This window comes from Balaenoptera ricei, chromosome 15 (genome assembly GCF_028023285.1).
Source record: "Balaenoptera ricei isolate mBalRic1 chromosome 15, mBalRic1.hap2, whole genome shotgun sequence".
Taxonomy (NCBI): domain Eukaryota; kingdom Metazoa; phylum Chordata; class Mammalia; order Artiodactyla; family Balaenopteridae; genus Balaenoptera; species Balaenoptera ricei.
Genome location: NC_082653.1, coordinates 73,587,332 through 73,608,819, shown reverse-complemented (window position 1 = coordinate 73,608,819; position 21,488 = coordinate 73,587,332). Strand labels below are relative to the sequence as shown.

The following is a 21,488-nucleotide window of genomic DNA, read 5'->3' as shown; positions in this document are numbered from 1 at the left end:
GGAAGAGCCAAGCTGGAGGAGTCCCATCTTCCCCATCACTGGGCTGGCACCCCACCCCCCACCCCAGGTCAGGAGGGGTGGAGCTGCTCAATACAGTAAAGCAAGAGAGAGCCTGGGGGTGGTCCAGTCCAAACTGGGTGCCCACCGGTCCAGTCTCAGTCCAAGCTGGTCCTGTCCCCTCAAGCTCCGGCTCCCCCAGGTCCGAGGTTCCCCCGGTTCAAGTAACACTTCAGTACAGATGAATGTTCAAGTATAGTGCGGGGAGGCAGGTAGGGGGCTGGGGTACCCCTCACCGCTCCCCAGGGCCGCGCCGAACAGCGGGTAGGCCCGCAGCCCCCACTCCTCACAATAGCTGCCATTGTCAGTGACGTTCAAGGAGTCAGGGCTGGGGGGAAGGGACTGAAATCTGGGGAGGGAGGAAGGAGAGGGGTGACCCCGAGGGGGTGCTCCTGCCCCCACCCCTCACTCAGCCCTGCCTTTCCCCTGGCTCCGACGCCCAGATCCCCAATTGCTCCTCTGGTTTCCCTTTTTGGCCCCCACCCCCACCCCCCAACTCCAAGTATCTGGTCTTTGTTCCCTGAACCCTTGGTGGTCTGCTTTCTGCCCGCCCCCCACCCCCCCCCGCCCATCCTCCACCTCCCCCAGCCCCCTGGCTCCCAGTATCATGTGTGCAGATACCCTTTCCCCATTCTCCCTCCCTCAGACTTGCACCTCAGCCCCCCTCCCACCATCCCTTTGGCTCAGCACCCCCCAGTACCTCTGACCCACTCCCCCCAGGGGATGGACAATGAAGCAGGTGGAAGGGGGAGGGGATGGGAAGGAGAGACCCCCAGAGATATCAGTGCAGGGGGTAGAGAGGGGGGAGGCTGGCTCAAGTCCCTGGGCAGGAACCCCTAGTCATGAGGTGGGGAACCTGGCCTCCTGGCAGGGGTGAAATGAAGGCCTGAGGTCCAGGCTCCTGATGAGTCCTGGGGGAGGGTGGGGGGCACCCAACTAGCTGTCCTTGAGAAGTAGCTTCTCCTCTGGGCAGCGGAAGGGGCCAGGGGGCCCGGCGGCTGCCAGCCGGGCACAAGCTTCAGGGGAGAGCTGGCGGCAGGAGCGCAGGTCTAGGCGGCGCAGGCGCGGGCAGCGGCGGAACAGCGGGAGGCAGTGGTCCGTGAGGCGGTGGCAACCTGGGGATGGGGCAATGGCAGCTGAGACCAGGAAGGTGAGTAGCGGGTAGGCACGGACCACAGGGACCAAGAGGTTAGCAGGATGGACAGACAAGGGACCACACTTACCGGCGAGGTTGAGGTGCACCAGGGTCTCTCGGAGCGGGGAGGTGGGGGCCGTGAGGAGGTGGACGCTGGGATCCCCAACGTGGGCGCAGTGGCTCAGGTCCAGGGCGCTCAGCTGGGGTGCGTGGCGCAGCAGAAGCCGCAAGGAGGCATCCGTCAGCTCCAGGCCGGCCAGGCGCAGCTCAGCTACCCCCTGCAGCCGCCCACGGCTCTCCGTTTGCCCTGGGCAGGCAGAGAAGAGGTCAGTCTCCTGGCTGCTGCCATCCCTGCACCAGCTGTGTCTCCACACTCATCCCTCACCACCCCCTAAACCTGTTCCCACTATAAGGGAACCTCAACTTGCATTCTCTACATGGCTCATGGCTTGCTCTTCTCCCCCAAACACACACAACTCGACATCATTTCATCTGTCCAGTGCTCACACTGCCTCCTCAAGGAGGCCTTCCATGATTACTCCACCTGAAACTATAACATTCCACATACTCAAACCCCTTCCCTGCACTTTTCCCTCTTTTTCTCACCATCTGACATATTATATATTTTTCCTCTCGTCCCACTAGAATGTCACTTCCACGAAGGCAAGAATTTCTGTCTTGTTCTTGCTCTGTGCCCAGGAATTGGGGCATAGGTGCTCAATATGTAGTCACTCATCCAACAAATGACATCCCCGACGGAACTGCCATCCCAGCAGGCTCCTCTGGCACATCTCTCTCCTTCCATGATCAGTGGAGTCCCCATCTGGATCCCTTCACCACTGGGGCGACACCACTCCTGCCTGAACTCCTGCCCCAGCCTCTTCACTCACTCATCCAAAGAGAGCCATTCTCAAATGCAAATGGGACCACATCCCTCCTCTGCTAAAAACTTTCCAAGGGCACCTCAGAGAAGTCCAATCTCCTTGGTAGAACATTCCAGTTCCTACAAGGTCTCACCTGTCTCAGCTCCAAACTCTTCTCTCTCCCCGCCAAATACTTGGGCCAAACTCCACAGGGGACCCTACCTCAAGAGATTGTGCCTGGGGCCACCTGCGCTCAATCCCCTGCCTGGCCAGGGTCCCTGGCTTTCTGGTCCGAGCTCAGAGGTCTCCTCTTCCTCTCTCTCCGGGGTAGAAGAGCACCCACCCCTTATCTCTGCACCCAAAGCTTTCCATTTATTGTATCTACCACAATCCTGCATTTCCGTTTTTGGTTTTTGTAACTTAATTCCCTTGGTACACCAGCAGCCATTGCTTGAGCACGCACCGTGGGCCAGGCACCAGCTAAGTGGTTGCCTGCCCCTAGGCCAGCGGCTCTCCAACTGGAGAGGCTTCTGCATCTCCCTGGCAGCGGGCCCCGCCCCCAGAGTTTAGGGAGTCTAAGGTGGGGCTTCAGAGTTTATTTTCCTAATATGTTCTCCAGGGAATTCCCTGGCAGTCCAGTGTTTACAACTGTGCGCTTCCACTGCAGGGTTCGATCCCTGATTCGGGGAACTAAGATTCCCGCATGCCGCCTGGTGTGGCCAAAAAAAACCAACCAAACAAAAAAAACCAAGTTCTCCAGCGATGTTGAGCTGCTGGTCCAGAGACCACACTTTAAGAACCACAGCCTTGAGAGACAAGTTCTCTGATCATCATTCCTGTTTACAGATGAGAAAACGGAGGCTTCAAATCACTAAACAATCTATCCAAGATCTGAATTAACAGAGCCAGGACACCAGGCCTTGTGACTCTTAAGTCCAAACTCTTCCCACAGCGCTATCTGCTTCCCAGACACCAGCCTAGCCCCTAAATAAACTAGATCAGATGTCACAAAGTCAGGAAGCTAGCCTACACAAGTGTTCTATGGTGTCTGCATAGTGCTAAAAATTTTCTTAGTGACTGATGCTACATAAAAGGACTTTTTTTTTTTTTCTTTTTTTTTGCCACTCCACGCGGCTTGCAGGATCTTAGTTCCCCGACCAAGGATTGAACCTGGGCCCTCAGCAGTGAAAGCTTGGAGTCCTAACCACTGGTTTGCCATGGAATTCCCAAAAGGACATTTTTATAAAGAAATTTTTGATAATGGAGCTTTTCCTTGAAAAATTGTCAGCTCTGTCATCACCGGGCTACCCCTTTCACCTGATGATGAAAGCTGCATGGTGTACTCCCTAACATCCTGCACCAAGCCCACCACTACTGTAACCTGCCAGGCCACCAAGTCTGTGGGCACCTGACTTGGCAAGCTCTGAATTCTACCTCTTTTTTTTTCTTTGAGGAGCTGAGAGCCTGGAAAGGGGATATATCTGCAGATGCCCTCAACCTCGGGCCACAGCTAAGAGCCAATAGAGGGAAGCAGAGGAAAGAGAGGTCACGTGGCCGGGGCGGGAGAAGTGGGCATCAGGGAAGTTTTCACTGAGGTGGGCCTTCGAGCATTTGAACATGTGGAGAGGGAACATGGAGAGAAGCGTAGCTAGGCAGAGAACAGCAGGGGCAAAAGCAAGGAAGTAGGAAAACTTTCAGTTTTGCTCCAGGAATGCTGCATGAAGCCAGGGAGCCAAGATGATAAAGGTGGGTGTAAAGTCCCAATGAGAATTTAGGCCTTGGAGGCCTGGACAGCTCACCTTTGCAAGCTCCTGAGAAAGGGGCTTAGACTGAAGTGAATTGAAGCAGGAGGAGATGGAGTCAGTCTGCCAGACAACCGGCACTTTCTCACCTCATGGAACGCACTGTTCCCAATGCTCAGTCCAACTCCAGTAAGAGTGGGCAGTGGGTGGGTGCTCAGGTCTGGCTCTCAACCCCTCTGGGCCTCTGGGGCCTCATCCAGAAAATGGGAAGAATCCTATTTCTTCCTCTACTCCCCTTCCAAGACTGCTGTGGAGGGGTATGGGGTGGGAAGAAGGGAGCCATGAAAGAGAGCTGTGAAAGCAAGGTGCTGGGGTGAGCGGACAGTCCTCACCCTCACAGAGCTTAAGAATCTTGTGGGAGGAAACAGATATTAATCAAATCATTTCACAACTGTACAGTGATATGCTGGGAGGGGACTGTTCTCTAGAAGAGGGACTGTAATCTCAATGGGGGATAAGATCATGGAGGGCTTCTAGGAGGAAGTGACATTTACGCTGAGGCCTGAAAGACGATTAGGTGTTCATCAGGTGAAGGAGGACAGAGCATTCTAAGCAAAGAGGAGTGGGCAAAGGCCCTGGGGCTGGAGGAAACTTGGCAAGGAGGCTGAGGTGGCTGAAGTGTAAGGACACCATAGGTCAGTGGGAGCCAGACCAGCCTTTATCGACTGTGGTAAAATACTGATCTTCATCCAGAGACCACCAGGGAGCAACGAGAACGAGTGTAGAGCATGGGGTGACATGGACAGATCTGACCTTCTGGATAGTCCCCCAGCTTCATTATGGAGAACAGACTGGTGGGGGCCAGAGAAGATGCCGTGAGTATCCCATCTCCCGGCTAGAGCTAGACAAAGAGCCCCAGGCCTCAGCATCCCCACCTCACACCTCCGTATGACCCCCAAAGTAACCAGGCCTGTGCTCACCTGACCAGCCTCAGTTCCCAGCATCCCCCTTTGCCAATATGGTTCTCACATCTCATAAAACTGTTTATTCCTGCCTCACACTCCCTGGGAAAACGCTGTCCCTTTCAGGACTCAGTTCAAATAGCACTCCCTCGAGGAGGGCTTCTCTCACCGCCCTCCTGCCCACCACCCGCCCCCCTGACCCCAGCTCTCACCATGTCACGCCATAACCTTCTACTTCTGAGTCTCTTCGCATGACTGGGGTTCCACCCGGGTGGGGAGTGGGTCTGACTCAGTTTGAGGTCTCCAGGGCCCTACACAGGGCCGGACCCAGAACTATGTGTGCCATAAAGCTGACTTTACCTGGCGGGGGACCTGGGCCTGACCAGGGGAAGAGGTGGCTGGTCTGACTTGGGAAATGAAACTACCACCTCCACACAACCTCCCAAGTCAACTGGCTCCCTCTTTCTGCTCTGTTCCCTCAGGAAAATCCTTATCCTTTTACTGTAGAACAAGAGGATCAAGGGGCCAAATCTGTTGCTCAGTCATATTTTTGCTGGGTCCACACATGAATTTTAAAAGAATCTGAATTAACTGCCATAATTTAAAAACCAGGATATTTCACAGAAAATCCTTATTTCTGGCTCCTCTTGACAAATGGAGCTGACCAGCCACACTGGGCCTGCATTCTTCCACAGCGGTCACCGCTGCTCCCTCTGGCGACGGCTCTCCAGTAGTGCCCGCCACACCCAGAGACTTCACTCACAATCCCCTGGCTTCTCGCAGAATTCTGTGTCATTCTCCTGTCCTATATTGTGTTTCACCCCATAATCATCTTCCCCCTAGAAGGCAGGGGCTACATCCTCCTCCTCCTGTTCCCTCAGCTCTGATCACAGGGCCCAGCACACAGCAGGAGAGTGAACGAATGAACAATGGCCAAGCAGGGCCTGTCTACTCAAACTCATGTGTCCTGTCCTTTCTTCAAATCCTTTAATACCCAGCAGGAGTCAGAAGAGACCTTGGAGGCCTCATACCCCCACCTTGTCCGACCCCTTCTACAAAGGAGCCAACAGAGGCTGCACCTGGTTTGGTGTCTGGCGGAGGCAGCAGCAGCTCTCGGAGCTGGGAGTCTTTAACATCCTCGATCCAGCGGAGGTCCAGGAGCCGCAGGGCCGGCAGTGGGGCTGAACCCAGGGCAGAGACGGAGAGCCAGGAGCAGCCAGAGAGCACCAGCTCCTGCAGGCCTGGGGGGGCGTCGGGAAACTGGTGCTAGGAGGACTCCGTCCCAGGTCTGTCCCCCTCCTCCCCCAGTCCCGCCTCACCACCCGGCACTACCTTGCAGTCGGTTCAGAAGCCACATGAGCTGCTTCTTGGAGACACCTGTCCAGCTGAGGTCCAGAGCTCGAGGCTGGCGACGAACCACACCACTAAGCATGGGCGGGGTCAGTGACTTCCGCCGGCTCAGGTCCATTCGAGGCCACAGACGCTTGTCGTAGCACCTGTCGGCCACAAGGGGGAGACAGAGACCTCAGTCCTCAGCTCTCAGGGAGCCCACAATTCCCCACCCCCATGCTAACAGGTTCACCCCAGCTCTCTCCTGGTCCATATAAGATAGCGGGGAGGGCAGGAAGCCCCAGAACCCAGGCCAAGAGCATTGGGTTCAGGGGTCAATTCCATCACTAACTGGATGTGAGACCTTGGGCAAGTCCATTCCTCTCTCTGAGCCTCAGAGGCCTTGTAGAGATGACAGTCCAGACTCAGCCTGCCCACAAGGTTGTTCTAAGCTCAAATGGGGTTACTATAGTTAGCGGGCCTTACAGCTGCTAAAGCGTTCTGCCGTTCTGCCAAAGACACACGCACCCACCCCTACACACTGTATTTGATGGAGCCCCAAAGAGATCTTCCAGCAGCTCCCCATCCCCTACCTTGGGCTTCTTATGGTGGCTGTGGGCACTTCTCATCCTCTAGTAATTTCTGCCCTTGATCCGCATCTGCCCATCCTGAGGACCAGCTGCCCAAGGCTTGACTTACAGCCCTAGTCTCTCTCTTTGATTACTGTATCCCTTCAGCTAGAATGGAGGCTCCACAAGGGCAGCCCTGGCTTCTTCCCCTCAGCAGCCCCAGTGCCCAGCACCGGACCAGGTGCATAGTACATTACCTGTTGCACATCTGTTGCATGAATGGATGATGCCAAGCCAGTGTGAACCACTTAAAGCTCCCACAGAGCACCCCCTACAACACACCTCATTTATGGCTTCCCATTTATTCACTCAGTCAGTGTTTATGGAAGGCCTAGGAGGTCCCAGGTATTGAAACCACAAAGACAAATGAAGGCTTAACAAAGTGAAACAGGTTTGTTTGATCCTGATCCCAGCATTTCTGAGAGGCTTGACTAGTCCAACATGCAGAGACCTGGAGAAGGGCTTCCCAAACTTATTTTACCAGGGAACCCTTCCCCATCTCTCCCAAGGTCATCTACTAATACTTTGTAGTACACTGAAGTTCCTCAAGACTCAGTCTGAAAAGTTTCTTCTAGTACAGTAGTTCAAAGCCATGTCAGGAAATTACCACTGGGCTAGATGAACTGTGTCAGAAGCAACAGGGGTGAGGAGGGATGCAGGAAGCTGTCTCTTACCTCCCTCCCAGCCCCCATTCTGGAGGCTTTCCCTTCAAGAAGCCCTGTGCTGGGGCAGTGATGCCCAAACTCTAGTCATTCGCTATCCACTCATCTGCAGAACGTGAATTTATGTTTAAATTGATTCCCCTCTTTGAACTTAAAACCAGTATTGTTTCACATAAATATGTTAACCTTAGAAATAAACACCATAAAAACAGGCCAGGGTTACTAAATTCTAGCTAGGTGTTGCTGTGGCTTTTGGCTACCATCTAAAGACTATTTTTATTAAACAGGGAGATAAGTATTAGAAAGGTGTTAAAGATATAATAGCACCCAATGGAGAGATTTCCTTTTCAAAACTATCAATAATGGAAGGATTAAGCCATGTTTTTGTGCCACTTACAACTGCCAGGCACACTCCGAAGCCCCGGGTGACATTTTAGGGAAAGCTGCAAGCACAGATACTAAGGCTTCAATCTGAACAACTCCACCCCTCTGTCCCACCTGCCACCTCCTACCATTTCCCCCCTCTTCCGGCATTCTAGCCTCTCCCTCTCCCGGTTCCGTCCACTCAACCAATAAACATTTGCAAATCTCTCCAATTCTAAAAAGGAAAAGGAAAAAAACAAAACCCAAAATAACCCACCTTCAACCCAGCTTCTGCCCCTAGGTCCTGCCCCTTTTCTCCATCTTACGCCATCCAAAATCTCTCTCTGCTCCCTCCGACCCAGTCTTGAGTTCCAGCTCAACTGCCGCCACCACCTTGAAGCCCTCCTGTATCTTCCACGGCTAGAAGGGAGCCCTTCCCCCTGGAGGCACACACAGACCACCAACTGTTTCTATATCGTACTCCACAAGAGCCAGGCCAAACCACCTGCCCGCCTATAGACACATGCTGTTTGGTGCCAACACATTTTGGCACATGTGTGACTGACAGAAATGCCAACCACCCCAGATCACTCAGGGCTCAGCTCCAGTGCTTCCTCTTCCAGGAAGTCTCTCCTGACTTTTCCTGGCTGTAGCTAATTTGTCCCTTTGCCCTTAGATGACCAGAACACTGGGTTTAAAGCTCAGAGTGGCAGCCAACAGTCACTGAGGGCCCTACTAATACTAAGTGTCCAGGCATGGAACAGTGAGAAAACAGGGGGGTGACAGCTAAGTCCACAGTAACTGAGGCAACAAGGGACATGATAAGAGTCAATGAGAAACTGGGAGGGGGAGCTTCCCAGGGAGACAATGACTGATCTGAGACTTTAAGGAAGGCAGTAGTTAGGACTTCCCTGGCGGTCCAGTGGTTACGACTCTGAGCTTCCACTGCAGGGGGCACGGGTTCGATCCCTGGTCGGGGAACTAAGATCCTGCCTGCCGCTCAGTGTGGCAAAAAAAAAGAAAAAGAAAAGGAAGGCAGTAGTTATTCCGGTGAGGGGAGGAAGATGATGTGAGTTCCAGATGAGGAAGAACCAGTATCCAGGCCCAGTGCACAGAGAGAAAACGGAGAGCTCTGAGAACCCGAGGCAGCAGAACAAAGGGCAATTCATCAGCTCCCCTGAACGATGAGGATGACGATGACAGTGACTCTAGCACGAACATCTAGTGTTCACTGAGGGTTTACTGCATTCTGTGCACTAAGCATTTAACCTCACAACAGCCCTAGGAGGTAAATACTAGTCTCCTTTTTAGAGGTAAGGAAAATGAGGCCCAGGGAGGTTAAGAGACTTATTCAACGTCCCACAGCTATTAGTGGTAGCAGAGCCAGGTCATAAACCAGGCTAGTCTGGATCGAGAGCCTGAACTCTGAAGTGGAGAAGAGGCGGGGGTGAGGCTAGAGGAGGCCCAGGGTAGGAGTGCCGTGGCAAAGAGGGCTGGAATGCCAGGCTGGACGGCTGTGGCCACAGAGCTCAGAGGTGAGGAGTGTGAGCTGTGGGGATCTAAGTCCCAGCTCTGCCACCTCTGTGCTTTGAGTGACCTTAGGCAAGTCACTTGCTCTCTCTGGGCCTCCGTTTTCCATACCATAAAATGGGGTAAAGGCAGCACTTATTTCAAAGGTTTGCTGCAAAAATGAAGGGAGAGGAAATTAACTACACTTCCATTTTTTTTAAACAATGATTGAAAAATATTAAATGAAAGATGTTAAAAAAAAGAAGAAGGGAGATAGTGCAGGACCCTTCTGAAAGGGCTTCTCTAAAAAGAAGTGTTTAGTGCAGTCGCTGTTCGTGTCCAAATGTCCAACAGGACCGTGGAAGTTCATTGTGAACGTGACAGGGAGCCATAGCCAAGTTCTTTCTAGATTAGAGAATGACACTTAGGCAAGAGGTCAGAAGAAGTCTGAGGCCAAAGCATACATCAAGCCAGGGGAGGTAGAGCTTGATGTCCAAATGCCTCACCCCATTCCCTTTCCCCTCGACTCAACACCCCTGACCAAGTCAGCACCCTACTAAGTCCACCTCCAAACCCCCAAATTCGGGTGCAAAACCTCCCTCCTGCAGAGGCCCTCTGGGGCCACAGAGCCAGACCAGCCCAAACTACCACCTGTAAGGAATGCACGGCCTCCTGGCTCCAACCGAAGACAGTTCTTCCTTCTCAGCTCTCTGGGCTCCCTGCTGCCACCGCTGTCCTCCAATCTGTCCCCCTCTAAGTCTTTACTCCTAACCCCAACTGCCTTGAACCTGGGGTCTAGTTCCTTCCTTGCTCATTTCCTCCGAAGTCCCAACCCTCTCCCCTGCGACTCAGCAGCTCCCCCAGGCCTTGTCCACCCGCCCTCCCTCCGCTCGCCTGGGCAGATCACTCTGCCGCCTGTTTCCAAGAGAAGACGGAAGGCACCAGACAGGAAAGCCTGCAACCTCCTGCTCTCCCACCTACAAATTTCTATCCCACTCCACCCTACCTCTTTCCACACTCTATCCTGATTTCCTCACTTTCATTCATTCACTCACTCGACAAGTGTTTTTTCAGTACCTACTGTATGCCACATATCTTAGAAACGAGGGACACAGCAGAGAACAAAGAGATCAAGTCCAACCTCAACTCCAGGCGACCTGGCTCCAGTGCCCTCACCCCCATGTAGCACAGCCAAAGATATCAATGCCTCCTTGTAGCGAAATCCAACTGCCACTTCTGGTCCTTGGCCTCTCATGACCTCTCGTCAACACCCGACCCTGTTCATCACTCACTCCTTCCTCAACCTTTCTCCTTCAGGACACACTCGTGCCCTCGATCTCTCTCTGCCTGTTCTTTCTCTAACTCACAAATGCTGACATTCTGATTTCTGCCCTCTTCCTTGAAGTCGCTACCTATAGGTTAAAAACTCCCGAACTTGGATCTTTCTTTTAAGCATCAGACCTGTACATCCAGCTGCTCTCTCTCCTGTTTGTTCCTCACTGGCCCAAAGGCCTTTCAGACCAAACATGGCAAATCTGAGCTCTTGGCTTTACCCCGGAACCTGCCCCTCCTCAGTATTCCCAAGCCTGGGCCATGGCATTGCTGCCCACCCAGGCTCATGGACCAGAAACTCAGTTGAGAGTCACCCTGCTGCCCCCACAGCCATTCAGTCACCAAATCCAAGCCATTCTGCTTCTTAAAAAGTTCCCAACTCCAGTCCCTCCTCTCCATCCTCACTGCCCCTGCTTCTGTGCCTAGGCTGGCCCTGATGAAGAGGCCTCAGAAGAGCCTCCTGACTGGTCCCACGGTGCCCCCCGCAGGCCCTTGCTCCACCTTCCCCTCATCCTTCTCATCAAAAGCCACTACTTTATTGAGTGCTTAGCACCCTTCAGGTACTGTGCTAAGTGTTTTGCAAGAACCACCTCATTTTAGCCCTACAAAGTATTGATATGAACCCAGACTACAGACAGGAAAAGGGAGGCCTTGATAGGTATAGCTATCCACCCATGGCCGTTTCATCCAGGAAGTGCAGGGATCACAGCTGATGAAACCCATGGGTGCCAGACTCCAGGGCCCAAGCTGGAAACTACCGTTCAGTCCAGCTTCTGTGCTTCGTCCACCTCCAGTCACAAGTCTCCCCTTGAGGCAGAAATCGGGTTCTCTTCAAGCTCTGGATCCCAGTGCCAAACACAGGGCTGGCCCTGATGAAGAGGCCTCAGCAAACATTTCCTCAATTATTACTTGGGGCAAGGGTGGTGATCCCCAGCAACTGCTGTAACTATTTGCTTCTATGTTGCAGTTTGACTGGGAGCTCTTCAAGGGCACAGATCTGTGTTCTGAGGATGTAAAAGTCTGTGCTTTCAGTAAATATTTGTAGCTGAGTGAGTAATAATGTTTGCTGTTAAGGCACTGAGAAGTTTCTCTTCCCTAAGTACTGTCCTCAATTTTTTATGTATATTAACCTACAAAAACACTAGCAAGTAAATGCCTTGGTCCCCCTGGTTTAACAGATGAAGAAATTGAGGCACAGAGAAGTTAAGGAACTAGCCTGATAACATACAGCTAATCAGAGGAAGAGTAAGATTCACCTACGGGTAATTTACCTCCAGAGCCTACCTTCCTCTCTTCTTAGCTCTATAGCTTCCACGGAGACCAGAAAGTATGAACAAGCACCCCAAAATCCTTAGGAAAAGGACTGAGGTTTGAGGTCAGCCACTAACTGCACTGTGCTTTCAGGTGTCCCTCATTCCCCCACCTCGCAGGGCTGTTATTATGAGGAACACATCAGCTAATGTTTGCAAAGTGCCCAACAGGATGCCTGGCCCACAGTAAGGGCCTGGGAAAGAGCCTGGATTTACTCATTTAATAAAATGTTTTTTGAGCACCTACACTACCCTTTGTCCTGTGCTGAGAACATAAAGCTAAAACAGATACAGTATCTGCCCTGAACAGTTTCATGGGAACATGAAAGTGAATTAAGGCTTATCAACATGCAGAAAGCCTCTATGTGCTCTTTTGGTGGGGGGGAGGGAGGGTACAGATGGAGGAGTGTTGTAAGCGTTTGATGGAGAGGCGGGGGGGTTGCCAGGGGCAGGACCAAAGAGGAAGACCAGGGGTTTGGGAGGATGACCAACATTTCTGTAGAAACAAGACTCAGAAAGCAGTGGGGAGATGGGAGGAGGGTAGGCAGAGGGTGCTGGTGGTGGCTCCGGGCCACAAAGAAGTTCCAAGCAGTATCAGGAGGCCCAAATATGGCTGCCTCTGGGAGGACAGAGGCCACTCGGCAAAGGGCTTTCTTATGTGTAAGTGCGACCAACAGTGAGACTGTCCTCAGCAGAGGGAGGAGAAAAGCAAGTGAGATGATGCAGGCAGAGCAGTCAGCACTATGCTTGGCACATACTAAGCACTCATAAATGACAGTTATTAAGAGGAAAGGTTCTGGAGCCAGAAGGACTGGGCTCAAATTCCTGGTTCTACTGCTTCCTCTCCACATGACCTTGACCTCAGCTTCATCTGAAGAATGGGATAACAGCACCCACCTCACAAAGTTGTGAGGGTTCAGTGAGCTCATATATAAAAAGCAGCCTGTACACAGTCAACACGGAAGTACCACACCGCAGTACGTACATCCTACAGAAGCATTATCATTACAAGAACAAGGCCCAGGGAGGCTCCGGGATCTGTTACAGGTCACACAGCAAGCGAGGAGCGTGTGGGCAATGGAACCCAGGCCTGACCAGGCCACTCACCAGCGGCTCCAAGTCCGGCAGACTCGCATGCAAATGCATAGCTCTCGGGGCCCGAGGTGCTGGAAGACTCGAAGCCAGGCAGCTCGGGGCAGGGGGTGGTCGGATCCGGCAGCCAGAGGCAGCGTGTCGGGCTCGGGGCTTCGAGGTGGGGGCCGCACCACGTGCCGCTCCAGCTGTGGGGGCCGGGGCGGGGGGGCGGGGCCCAGGGGCCAGCTGAGGAGGGGCCCCCCACTGCCAGGGCGCACAGCCCGCCGCCCCCCGCGGTTCTCCTTCTCGCCTGAGCTGCCCCGGGCTGGCCGTCGCCCATTCCGGGCCTCCCCAGGAGCCTCATCCTCACTCAGGGATGTGCCTGACGAGTCGGAGTCTGAGTCGGAGTCTGACGAGGACGAGGAGGTGTCAGGCACCCGCTCCAGCAGCTGGCACATCCGCTTGAAACGCTCTAGCTTCTCCCTCTGGGGTGATGGGGACGGCACCGCCGGGCCCTCCGCAGAGGCCAAAGGCGGCTTTGGTTTCTGCGGGGAGAGAGGAAGGCTGTTCTAGGGCCTGGCACATTCCTCCCCACCCCCTATCCCTGAGGAGTCACCAAGGGATGAACAGCCAGAGGGACAGTCCTGAGTTCCAGCCCTGGCTCTGCTCCTGAGTGACATGAGGCCTCAGTCAAGCCATGGCCCTCTCTGGACTTTTCACTATCCTTATCTGTCACATGAAGGCGCTGATCCAATGAATTAAGTCTTATGGGTCTCACTAGCTTATAAGTTTCCAAAAGCAGTGAGGTGTGGAGAACAGTTACAGGTCTAGTTTTGAGTACTGGCTGGGCTATCCATTCTCTGTCTGACAATGGGAAGCCCCTTTCTCATCATCTACAACATGGAACGCTGGACCAGACAATTTCAAGTGTCTCTTCAATGATGGGACAGTAACAATGACTGTCTGGCCCTGGGTGGAGCCTCCCATCCTGACTCATGACATCCTCACAGTGCTGGGATGGAGTGGGCAACTTGGGCCACTCTTTTTAGACATGAGGAAACTTAGGCTCAGAGATTATGGGACTTGCCCAAGGTTACAAACTGATAAATGGCAGAGGCAGAATTTGAACACAATCAGGCAGACCCTGGCATTCAGTGTGTCAGTGCAAAGTGACATCTGAATTCTAGCTTTGCTGTGTGACCTTGGACAAGTCTTTAAACCTCTCTGGGCCTTATTTCCCTCGAATCTAGTACATTTTCAGTTTACAAAGCTCGTTTACTTTAATGTCATTAAACAGCTCGGTGGCATAGATGGGGTAAGGGAGGTAGTATCATCTCCATTTCACTGATGAGGAAACTGAGGCTCAGAGCAGCTGACAAGTTGCCAAGACCAATCAGGGAGTCAGTGGCTGAACAGGGATTTGAACTCAGTTCTTTCCCCTTTAAGGTCTGGAAAGACAAGGCAAATGGGTCAGACGATACCCCAAGGGTTCTTGGGAAATCCGGGGCTCTTGTGGCCTGGCCCCAACCCACTCTCCCCCTCCACTCTTCCCAGGGGCCCAAATGCCCATCATGGCCAAGTGGGGCTGGGGCAGGACAACGTAGGCAAGAAGGGACAGATTTCTGTCTTCAGGGTGGAGGGTGGGGCACGGAAAGGTGGGAAGGGGAGGGAGGAGGTCCCCGGCACACCTCCCAGTTCTCGGGAGGGAGCCCAGGGTGGCAGGACGAGAAAGCCTGGCTCGGATTCAGAACCCTGGGGGGCAGAAGGCCGGGGCCGCCTGGGTCCGATCCTCGGAGGAGGCAGGCGTCTCCACCCACCTTCTTCAGGTGCCTCTCTCGGCCTCCTTTCACCTACCAAGGCAAGAAGGAGATAGGGGGAAAGGGAGAGACGCCATTAGCCCCGCACTGTCCACAAAACTAAGAGCTATGCTCTCCTCTCAGACTACAAATCCCAGAAGCCCCCAATCTCAGGGAGAACTCTGAGCATGCTCACCTTGTAACAAGTGTCTTGGCTCACTGAGCATGCTCTCATCTCCTCTTTCTTCCCCCTCAGGCCCTTTCCAGCCCCTCCTTCCTCCTCTGCAGCAGCTAATTTGAGCATGCTCTCTGCCTCTTCTCTAAAGCACCCAAAGCTTCCCTGTCCAGTGCCATTTGCCTCTCACCTGTACCTCTCCACCATACTGAGCACGCGCCATCCTCCCACCAACAACTCCTGAACTACATCTCCCTACAATCTCTGGGGGAAACCCATGAAGCACTATCTCCCAGGGCCTCCTCCCCTCCAAAAGGAACAGGACTACAGCTCCCAGAATCCCTTAGGCTGGACCTAGTGAGCATGCTCCCTGGCTCACCTTTTTCCTTGGGGTAGGGGGCTCATTCCCTGCCTCCCTCTCCTTTCTTTTGGGGGGCCCAGGCACGTCCTCTGGGGGGGGCCCAGCAGGTAGGGGACCCTTGCGCCTGGGTGGGGGTGGTGGAAGTGGCGGCTCCTCCGTCAGCTTCCATCCACTCCCCAGGCTGGCGCCCTCCTCGCCGTTGTCAGCCCTGCGGCGGCCTGGTCCCTCACCTGAATCCTGGGGAGATGGAAGCTGGGGGTGAGGTTCTGCACAGATCCCCAACCTCCCACCTACCCAGAGCCTAGCACCCAGACAAGCCCCAGCCCCTACCTTGCTGGTCCGGCCTTCCTGGGTGCAGCGAGGGCACTCCCAGCAGTTGGGGATCTCTGCATTGATGACACCCTCAGCCTTCCCCATCTGCAGGCAGAGGGCAGGGAGTGGATGTCAGGTGCCAGCAAACTCAGAGGCAGCCTAGCCCACCTCCTTGCTCCCCGACAATCTGCCCTACCCCAGCCTCCAGGGTCCCCAGGGCCATCACCTTCAGGCAGCCAGGGTGGACGATCTCGTTGCAGATTGTACACTCCATGAGGCTCAAACCAAATTTCTCTTCCTCTCCCTCCACTGTGTCCTCCTTCCCAGCCTCCCCACACAAGAGGCATACAGCTGTGTGTGGGAGCACAGGCTGTCGGGGGAGAGGGGGCGTCAGGGACCCCAAAAGCAAGCAGCAGGAGAAAGACCCTTCTTTCTGGGGATCCTGGCCAGCTGCTGGATGAGGTTCAGAACCCATGGGCCAAGCTGGGTCAAATCCTGAATTTGCTCCTTTTTGGCAGTATGACCTTGAGCAACCGATTTAACCTCCTTACATCTCTGTTTCTCCATCTGTAAAATGGGGCTAGGAATTTTTTTCTTGCAAGACTGTCATAAAAATGAGATAATGCAGGAAATGTAGTTGATACATAGTTATTACTGCTGTGATCGTTGCATCTGGATCCAGGGCCTTTGTGACCCTGAAATTGTAGCTGGCTTTGGGAAAGGAAGAAGACTATAGGCAAACGTGACAATAATACCCAGAGAGGGCTGGAGGGAACACAGCAGCAGCTTGGGGTGATTCTGAGTTTGCTCAGTGAGCAGCGCAAGGATTGCCCTGGACCCCACAATAAACCCGGTTTTGGCAAGACCCCTGGGAACACTAAAGGCAGCTGGCTGGTCCTAGAAAAAGGAGAGTGGCCTTCAGACAACATGACTTTGGAAAAATCAGTGGTAATATTGAGTCATATCAAGAAGGTTGTGAGGCAGGCTCAAGGAAGCAGCAGGTGGGGAAGAAGGAAGGAAAGTGAGGCAAGGGTTGGGGGAGAAAGGAGGAAAAGGGAGGGGCTGTGGGGTAAAGCGACCAACAAGGAAAGAGTGGCTACAGGAAAAAAGGGAGGTGGCGGCATGAAGGGGACCCAGGATGCAGCTGGCTCCTCATGGCTGCTGGGGAAGGACCACTCTCTGGAGCCCTGGGAAGCTCAAAGGATGAGGAAGCTGGGAGGAAACCCACGTTTCTTGGATACCTACTGTGTGCTGGGCCTTGTAGCAGGTACATTCATATCCATGCTGTTTAACCTTTACAACTCAGCAAAGGAAACATTTCACAGAGAAGGTACCTTGAGGTTCAAAGTGATTTGCTCAAGGTCACACAGCGGGTAAGACTGGCCTCAAATCCAAGACCACTCTAACAGGTGAAAAGGAGGCCAAAGAAGGCAAAGACCTATTCACAGGGCCAGCTCTGGGAAGGGGTACAGGAGGGCCTGAGCTTTCTATGGGTCTGTACCTCTGAAAGTTGGGAAAAGCGTGAAGGTACAGAGTGGGATGGATTCTTCTGTACACCCTAACACTGGCCCCAGCTTGAAGCTGAGGACAAAAACGGGCCTGGAGAATATTTGAACAAGCCAGTGAATGAATGAGTGAACAAACAGCAACTTTACATTACACTCTAAGGAGTCACCACCAGTCACCCAGAAAGGCACTGGGGCTGGCTGGGGAAAGGTGCCCGGAGCCCCAGGAGTGCCCACTACGGCGGGGGCAGAACTCACGGCAGTGCACTGCCGGAGCAGGCACGACTGCTTCATGCGCCCGGGCCCCCCAAACTTCTTCATGTCTCGGCAGAAGTGGCAGTCCCCGCACTCAGTTCGCACACAGGCCCGGCAGCGGCGGCAGCGGGTTCGGCGTCGGCGCGCTCCGGCCCCCGGCCCCCGGCTGCTCGACGACATTGGGGGCGTCAGCAACGCCGAGGGCTGTGGGTGGAGGGTGGCAAGGTCAGGGGCCCACTGGGGCCCTGGCCGGGGAGACTCCTGGCAGCTTCCCCCACTACTAGGCAGCCAGAGCTTGGCTTCCTACCCAGGGAGACAAGGAACAAGGAGGTGTCCCTCCTGCAGGGGGTGAGGGGAAGCACTCCGTCTAGGCAAGGCCGCTCTCTCCCTGAAGCAGCTCACCCGGGCCCTCTGGGAGCCCCGAGAACTGGCTTCCGGAGCTCACTCCTGCTCTGACACTTCATTGTGCCCCCCTGCCTAGGCCAGGGAGGACGAAAGGACACTGAGAGGGACATGGGCCCTCTCCACTGACATCCCCACAGCAAAGCTCCTTGGAAAGCCAGGGGCTCCTTGTCTGTGGAGTTACCTTAGACAGGTCCCAACTCTTCCCCTGTTACCCAAATGTGCTCCAGCCCATGCTCTCCCCAATCTAAAATGCCCCAGATTTAGCTCCCAAATACCGACAGATTCCTGGGTGGAAGCTCCAGACCTTTCCTACTCCCTCTCTTCTCTCTCTCATAAGCTACTAAGACCCAATCTCTCTTCCCCTAAAATCTAGATTTCCTCACCGGATTCAATGGTATCCTTCTTCCCTAACCCAGTCCCTAAAGAGTCACTCTGTTGCCCAACTTCCCAGTGCTCGGAAACCCTCCCTGAGATGCTGCTTCAGAGCCCCTCCTCAGCCAAAAATCTCAACTCCTCTGCTCCCCACAGAGCTCCGTCTGCTCTAAGACAGCCTCCTCGTGGGTCTCTCAGGTCAACCTGGGCAATCTCCCAGATTCCCTGGGATTCTCCAATCCAGCCTGACATCTCCACAGAACTCAAGATGGGCTCAGTCCTACATGTGTGCCCCCCGCCCCCAGCTTCCCAAGCTGCTTTCCACTCCTAATTGTCTAGAATCCCTTGGGCTCCCCTTCCCATGGAAACCAGATCCTCCAAGATCCCATACAGACTCAGCGAGCCTGGAGGGTCTCTTTATGGCCAGAGTCTTACCCCAGCTTCCCCCTTTCCAGGGACTTCCAGACCCATCCATGGGGGGAAGGGGCCCTCCAGCGCTCCAGGGGAGGGGCCTTGGAGGGCGGCGACTGCAGGCGGGGATGAGGGTCTGCAAGGGGAAGCAGGGTCTAGGAAGGAAGGCCAGTTCCCCAAGGTTGAGAGGTAACAGGAAGGAGGGTTGGAGATGAGGAGTTTGGAGCAAAGAGAGGGTGAGGCTGGGGGCGGGTAAGGTAGAGAGAGGCCGGGCTGAGGATGAATGGGACTGGGAGCTGCCCAGGTCTGGGGGTGAGGAGGAGCCGCATGAACCCACCTCACACGTGTCCCGGGAGCCATCTCTCCCTTCTCGGCAGCTCCCGGCGGGTCGGCGGCCATCGGCGGCGGGGGGGCCGGGCGGCACGGGGCGCGAAACGCTCAGAACGCCGGGGTCCACGGCCCCCCGAGGGCGCTCGGCCCCTCCCTCCGGCGGAGGCCGGGAAGGCGGCGAGTGGAGATGGGGGGCGCCGGGGGCGAGGCCCTCCCACGGGCTGCGGCGCGGCCCTTCCAGGGGGAGGTCCTGCTCTGGGGGGCTTAGTCCCTCAGCCCCCCCAGGCCAACGGGGGCTCCTCGGGCGCAGGGTGCACAGCTTCTGCCCGGGCCCCACTCAGTCCGGGGGTCCGAGTCCCAGCTCCCCTCCCCCCACCCCGCCCCGCCTCTCCCCGGCGCCCCCGGCCCTTTAACTGGCCCCTTCCCGGCCCCCACGGCCCAGGGGTCCTGGGCCAGGCCTGGGCCCCCCACCGTTTCCGGGGTTCAAGCCCCGCCCACCGCCGGTTCCCGGGGAGGGGGGGGTCCCTGTAACCTGCCCCCCTCCCCTGGGCCCGCCCCTGGCCTGCGGCCCCCTGCCCGACTGCTAAGGGGCGAGCAGAGGGGGGTGAAGGAAGCTGCTCGGCCCCGCCCCCCCAGCCTGCGCGCGCCCCCGCCCTCTCCCCCTCCCCCCAGCGCGCGACCCTCCGGAGATAGGGATTTAAATAAAATTTGAATAAATCCCCTTCCTCAAGCCGGAGGCTGGAAGGAAGGGATGGAAGGGGGCAGGAAAAGGGGGAGGGGGCAATTGGGGTGTCTCAGCCCCCCTGGTCCCCCGGCCCCGCGCTGCTTCGGCCCGGGGCCCTGGCCGCCTCTCTCATCCCTCCTGAGCTCCTTCCTCCTTCCTCCTCTCTTCCCCCTCCCCTCTCTCCTCCTTCCCTCCTCCTTCTCCTCTTTACTCCCTCCTTCTCCCAGAAGAACCCCGCCCCCTGCCCCCTCCTTCCCCCACCACCTCCACTTTCCAGGACTAACACGCGCAGGGCACGACGGAAGTCGTGGTCCTGCGGACGCTGGTGCCACCGTGGGAACAATGGGACGCTGGGGCCAGCGGGGACTACAAACAAGATGGCGGAGGACGTGCCAAATCGGGAGCCGAGGGTGCCGGGAGTTATAGTCCGGTTGCCCCGAGGCTCCCCGTTGCAGAGCATAGGGCAGCGGGAACGATGACTACAAACAACATGGCCTTCTTCCCCGGCCCGACCTCCTTCCCAGGCACTCACACGCCCTCCTGTCCACAACCCTCCGCGTGTGTGGTACCTGACGGGAGTCGCAGTCCATCTGCTGCCTTCCCGTTGCCATTTCTACTCGTCAGGAACAATGGAAAGGTGAAAAGGAACGAGGACTACAAGCAAGATGGCGGAAGAGGGGCGGACACCTGACTAGCAGTCGATCTTATGAGGTGCGATGGGAATAGTAGTTTCTTAGCCTTCTAGCGTTCCTTAAGAATGGCGGAACCAGGAGGATAAGGAGACTACCATAAAGATGGCAGGCTACCTAACCTCTCCCCGTCGCCTCATTCTACCACCTTGGACATCTCGCCCGCCTGTAATACCGAAATCCCCATCCCGTTGGCGCAGAGCCTGACGGGAGTTGCAGTCTTCCCTGCTCCCCTCTATTATCTTCGGTCGAGACAATGGAAGGGGAAAGGGGCGGGGGCTACCAGCGAAGATGGCAGCCGAAGGAAAGGGGAGACGGCGACCTGGGATTTGTAGTCCATGCGCTAAGGCTACTCCCTGCGGAAACGGGGGAAAGGACTACAATAAGATGGCGGCCTATCACTCGCCCTCTGCGCCAGTGCCTGCTGGGGGACGTAGTCCCTTCCTTAGCTCTACAGAGAAAGGACGTGGGCTGTTGAAATATGCATCACGGCAGACACGCCAAATTGAGAGCGGACGGAAACAGAGGGTCTCTTTCCTTCTCTCCCCGCCACCCCCTTCTGAACGACCTGCCGGGAAATGTAGTCTCATGCCTTCACTCGCTAGTAGCGGGGGAGAATTTATGTCACCAGTGGGGATCAATGCGGGTGAGGGAGAAAGACGTCCGGGCGATCCAGGTATATATAATATCCGCCTCCCCGTGTGGCGAGGACTTCATCTTTCGGGGGAAGGCTCTTAAAGGAAAGCAACAGAAATCAGTGTTGTCGCGACAAGGGAGGCGTGGTTCTTGCCGAAAGTACCGTTACGCTGTTGTCCCTTGGAAAGCTTCGGCGCCTCACACCCGATGCTTGTGCCCCCAAACCTCAGAGAGTCGGTAGCTTCCAAGTCGTGAGAGCTCCAGGGGAAAGGCTCTGGAGTCATACAAAATCCCCGCCCCTTCTTGGGAAGTCACCAAACCTCGATTTTTCTCATCCGAAAAATGGGGATAACGATAGCTACCTCGAAGCAGAGTTAGGAGTGTTAAGACAATGTTCACGAAAATGCCCAGCTCAGGGCCTGACACGGGGCACGTGTTGGTAGTTCCTTTTTCGAGGTCCCTTCCAGCCCAGCTGTTCCGGGATCCCAGGAATCCATCATGCCGCAAGGAGTTAGCTCCTGTGAGAAGAAAACCGTGGCAGGCAGTCTAC

At 55.2% G+C, this 21,488-nt stretch overlaps 1 protein-coding gene across 3 annotated transcripts; it reads right to left on the bottom strand.

Annotated features, from left to right (window-relative positions):
* Positions 1 to 736: 736 nt before the first annotated feature.
* Positions 737 to 19,498, bottom strand: FBXL19 (F-box and leucine rich repeat protein 19). 3 transcript variants are annotated; one of them, XM_059897451.1, is made up of 11 exons: positions 18,897 to 19,498; positions 17,375 to 17,575; positions 15,838 to 15,981; positions 15,630 to 15,716; positions 15,318 to 15,536; positions 14,656 to 14,817; positions 13,001 to 13,512; positions 6,092 to 6,255; positions 5,839 to 6,000; positions 1,281 to 1,499; positions 737 to 1,172 (listed from the first exon to the last, which is right to left on the bottom strand). In XM_059897451.1, the coding sequence occupies exons 2-11, from the start codon at positions 17,549 to 17,551 to the stop codon at positions 994 to 996; spliced, it is 2,025 nt and encodes a 674-aa protein (XP_059753434.1). In that variant the 5' UTR covers positions 17,552 to 17,575; positions 18,897 to 19,498; the 3' UTR covers positions 737 to 993. The 3 variants fall into 3 exon arrangements, with proteins under 3 accessions (XP_059753434.1, XP_059753433.1, XP_059753435.1); XM_059897450.1 differs by lacking the exon at positions 18,897 to 19,498 and adding an exon at positions 18,584 to 18,655; XM_059897452.1 differs by lacking the exon at positions 18,897 to 19,498 and adding an exon at positions 18,584 to 18,655 and having other exon boundaries at positions 14,785 to 14,817.
* Positions 19,499 to 21,488: the final 1,990 nt, after the last annotated feature.

Coding starts and splice junctions, on each gene's coding strand:
- FBXL19 (XM_059897450.1), bottom strand. CDS start 18,619: ATGGGTCTGGAAGTCCCTGGAAAGGGGGAAGCTGGG. Junction 17,576..18,583: donor CTGGAAAGGGGGAAGCTGGG/GTAAGACTCTGG, acceptor CTCCACCCACAG/CCCTCGGCGTTGCTGACGCC. Junction 1,173..1,280: donor GGTGCACCTCAACCTCGCCG/GTAAGTGTGGTC, acceptor CCCCATCCCCAG/GTTGCCACCGCCTCACGGAC.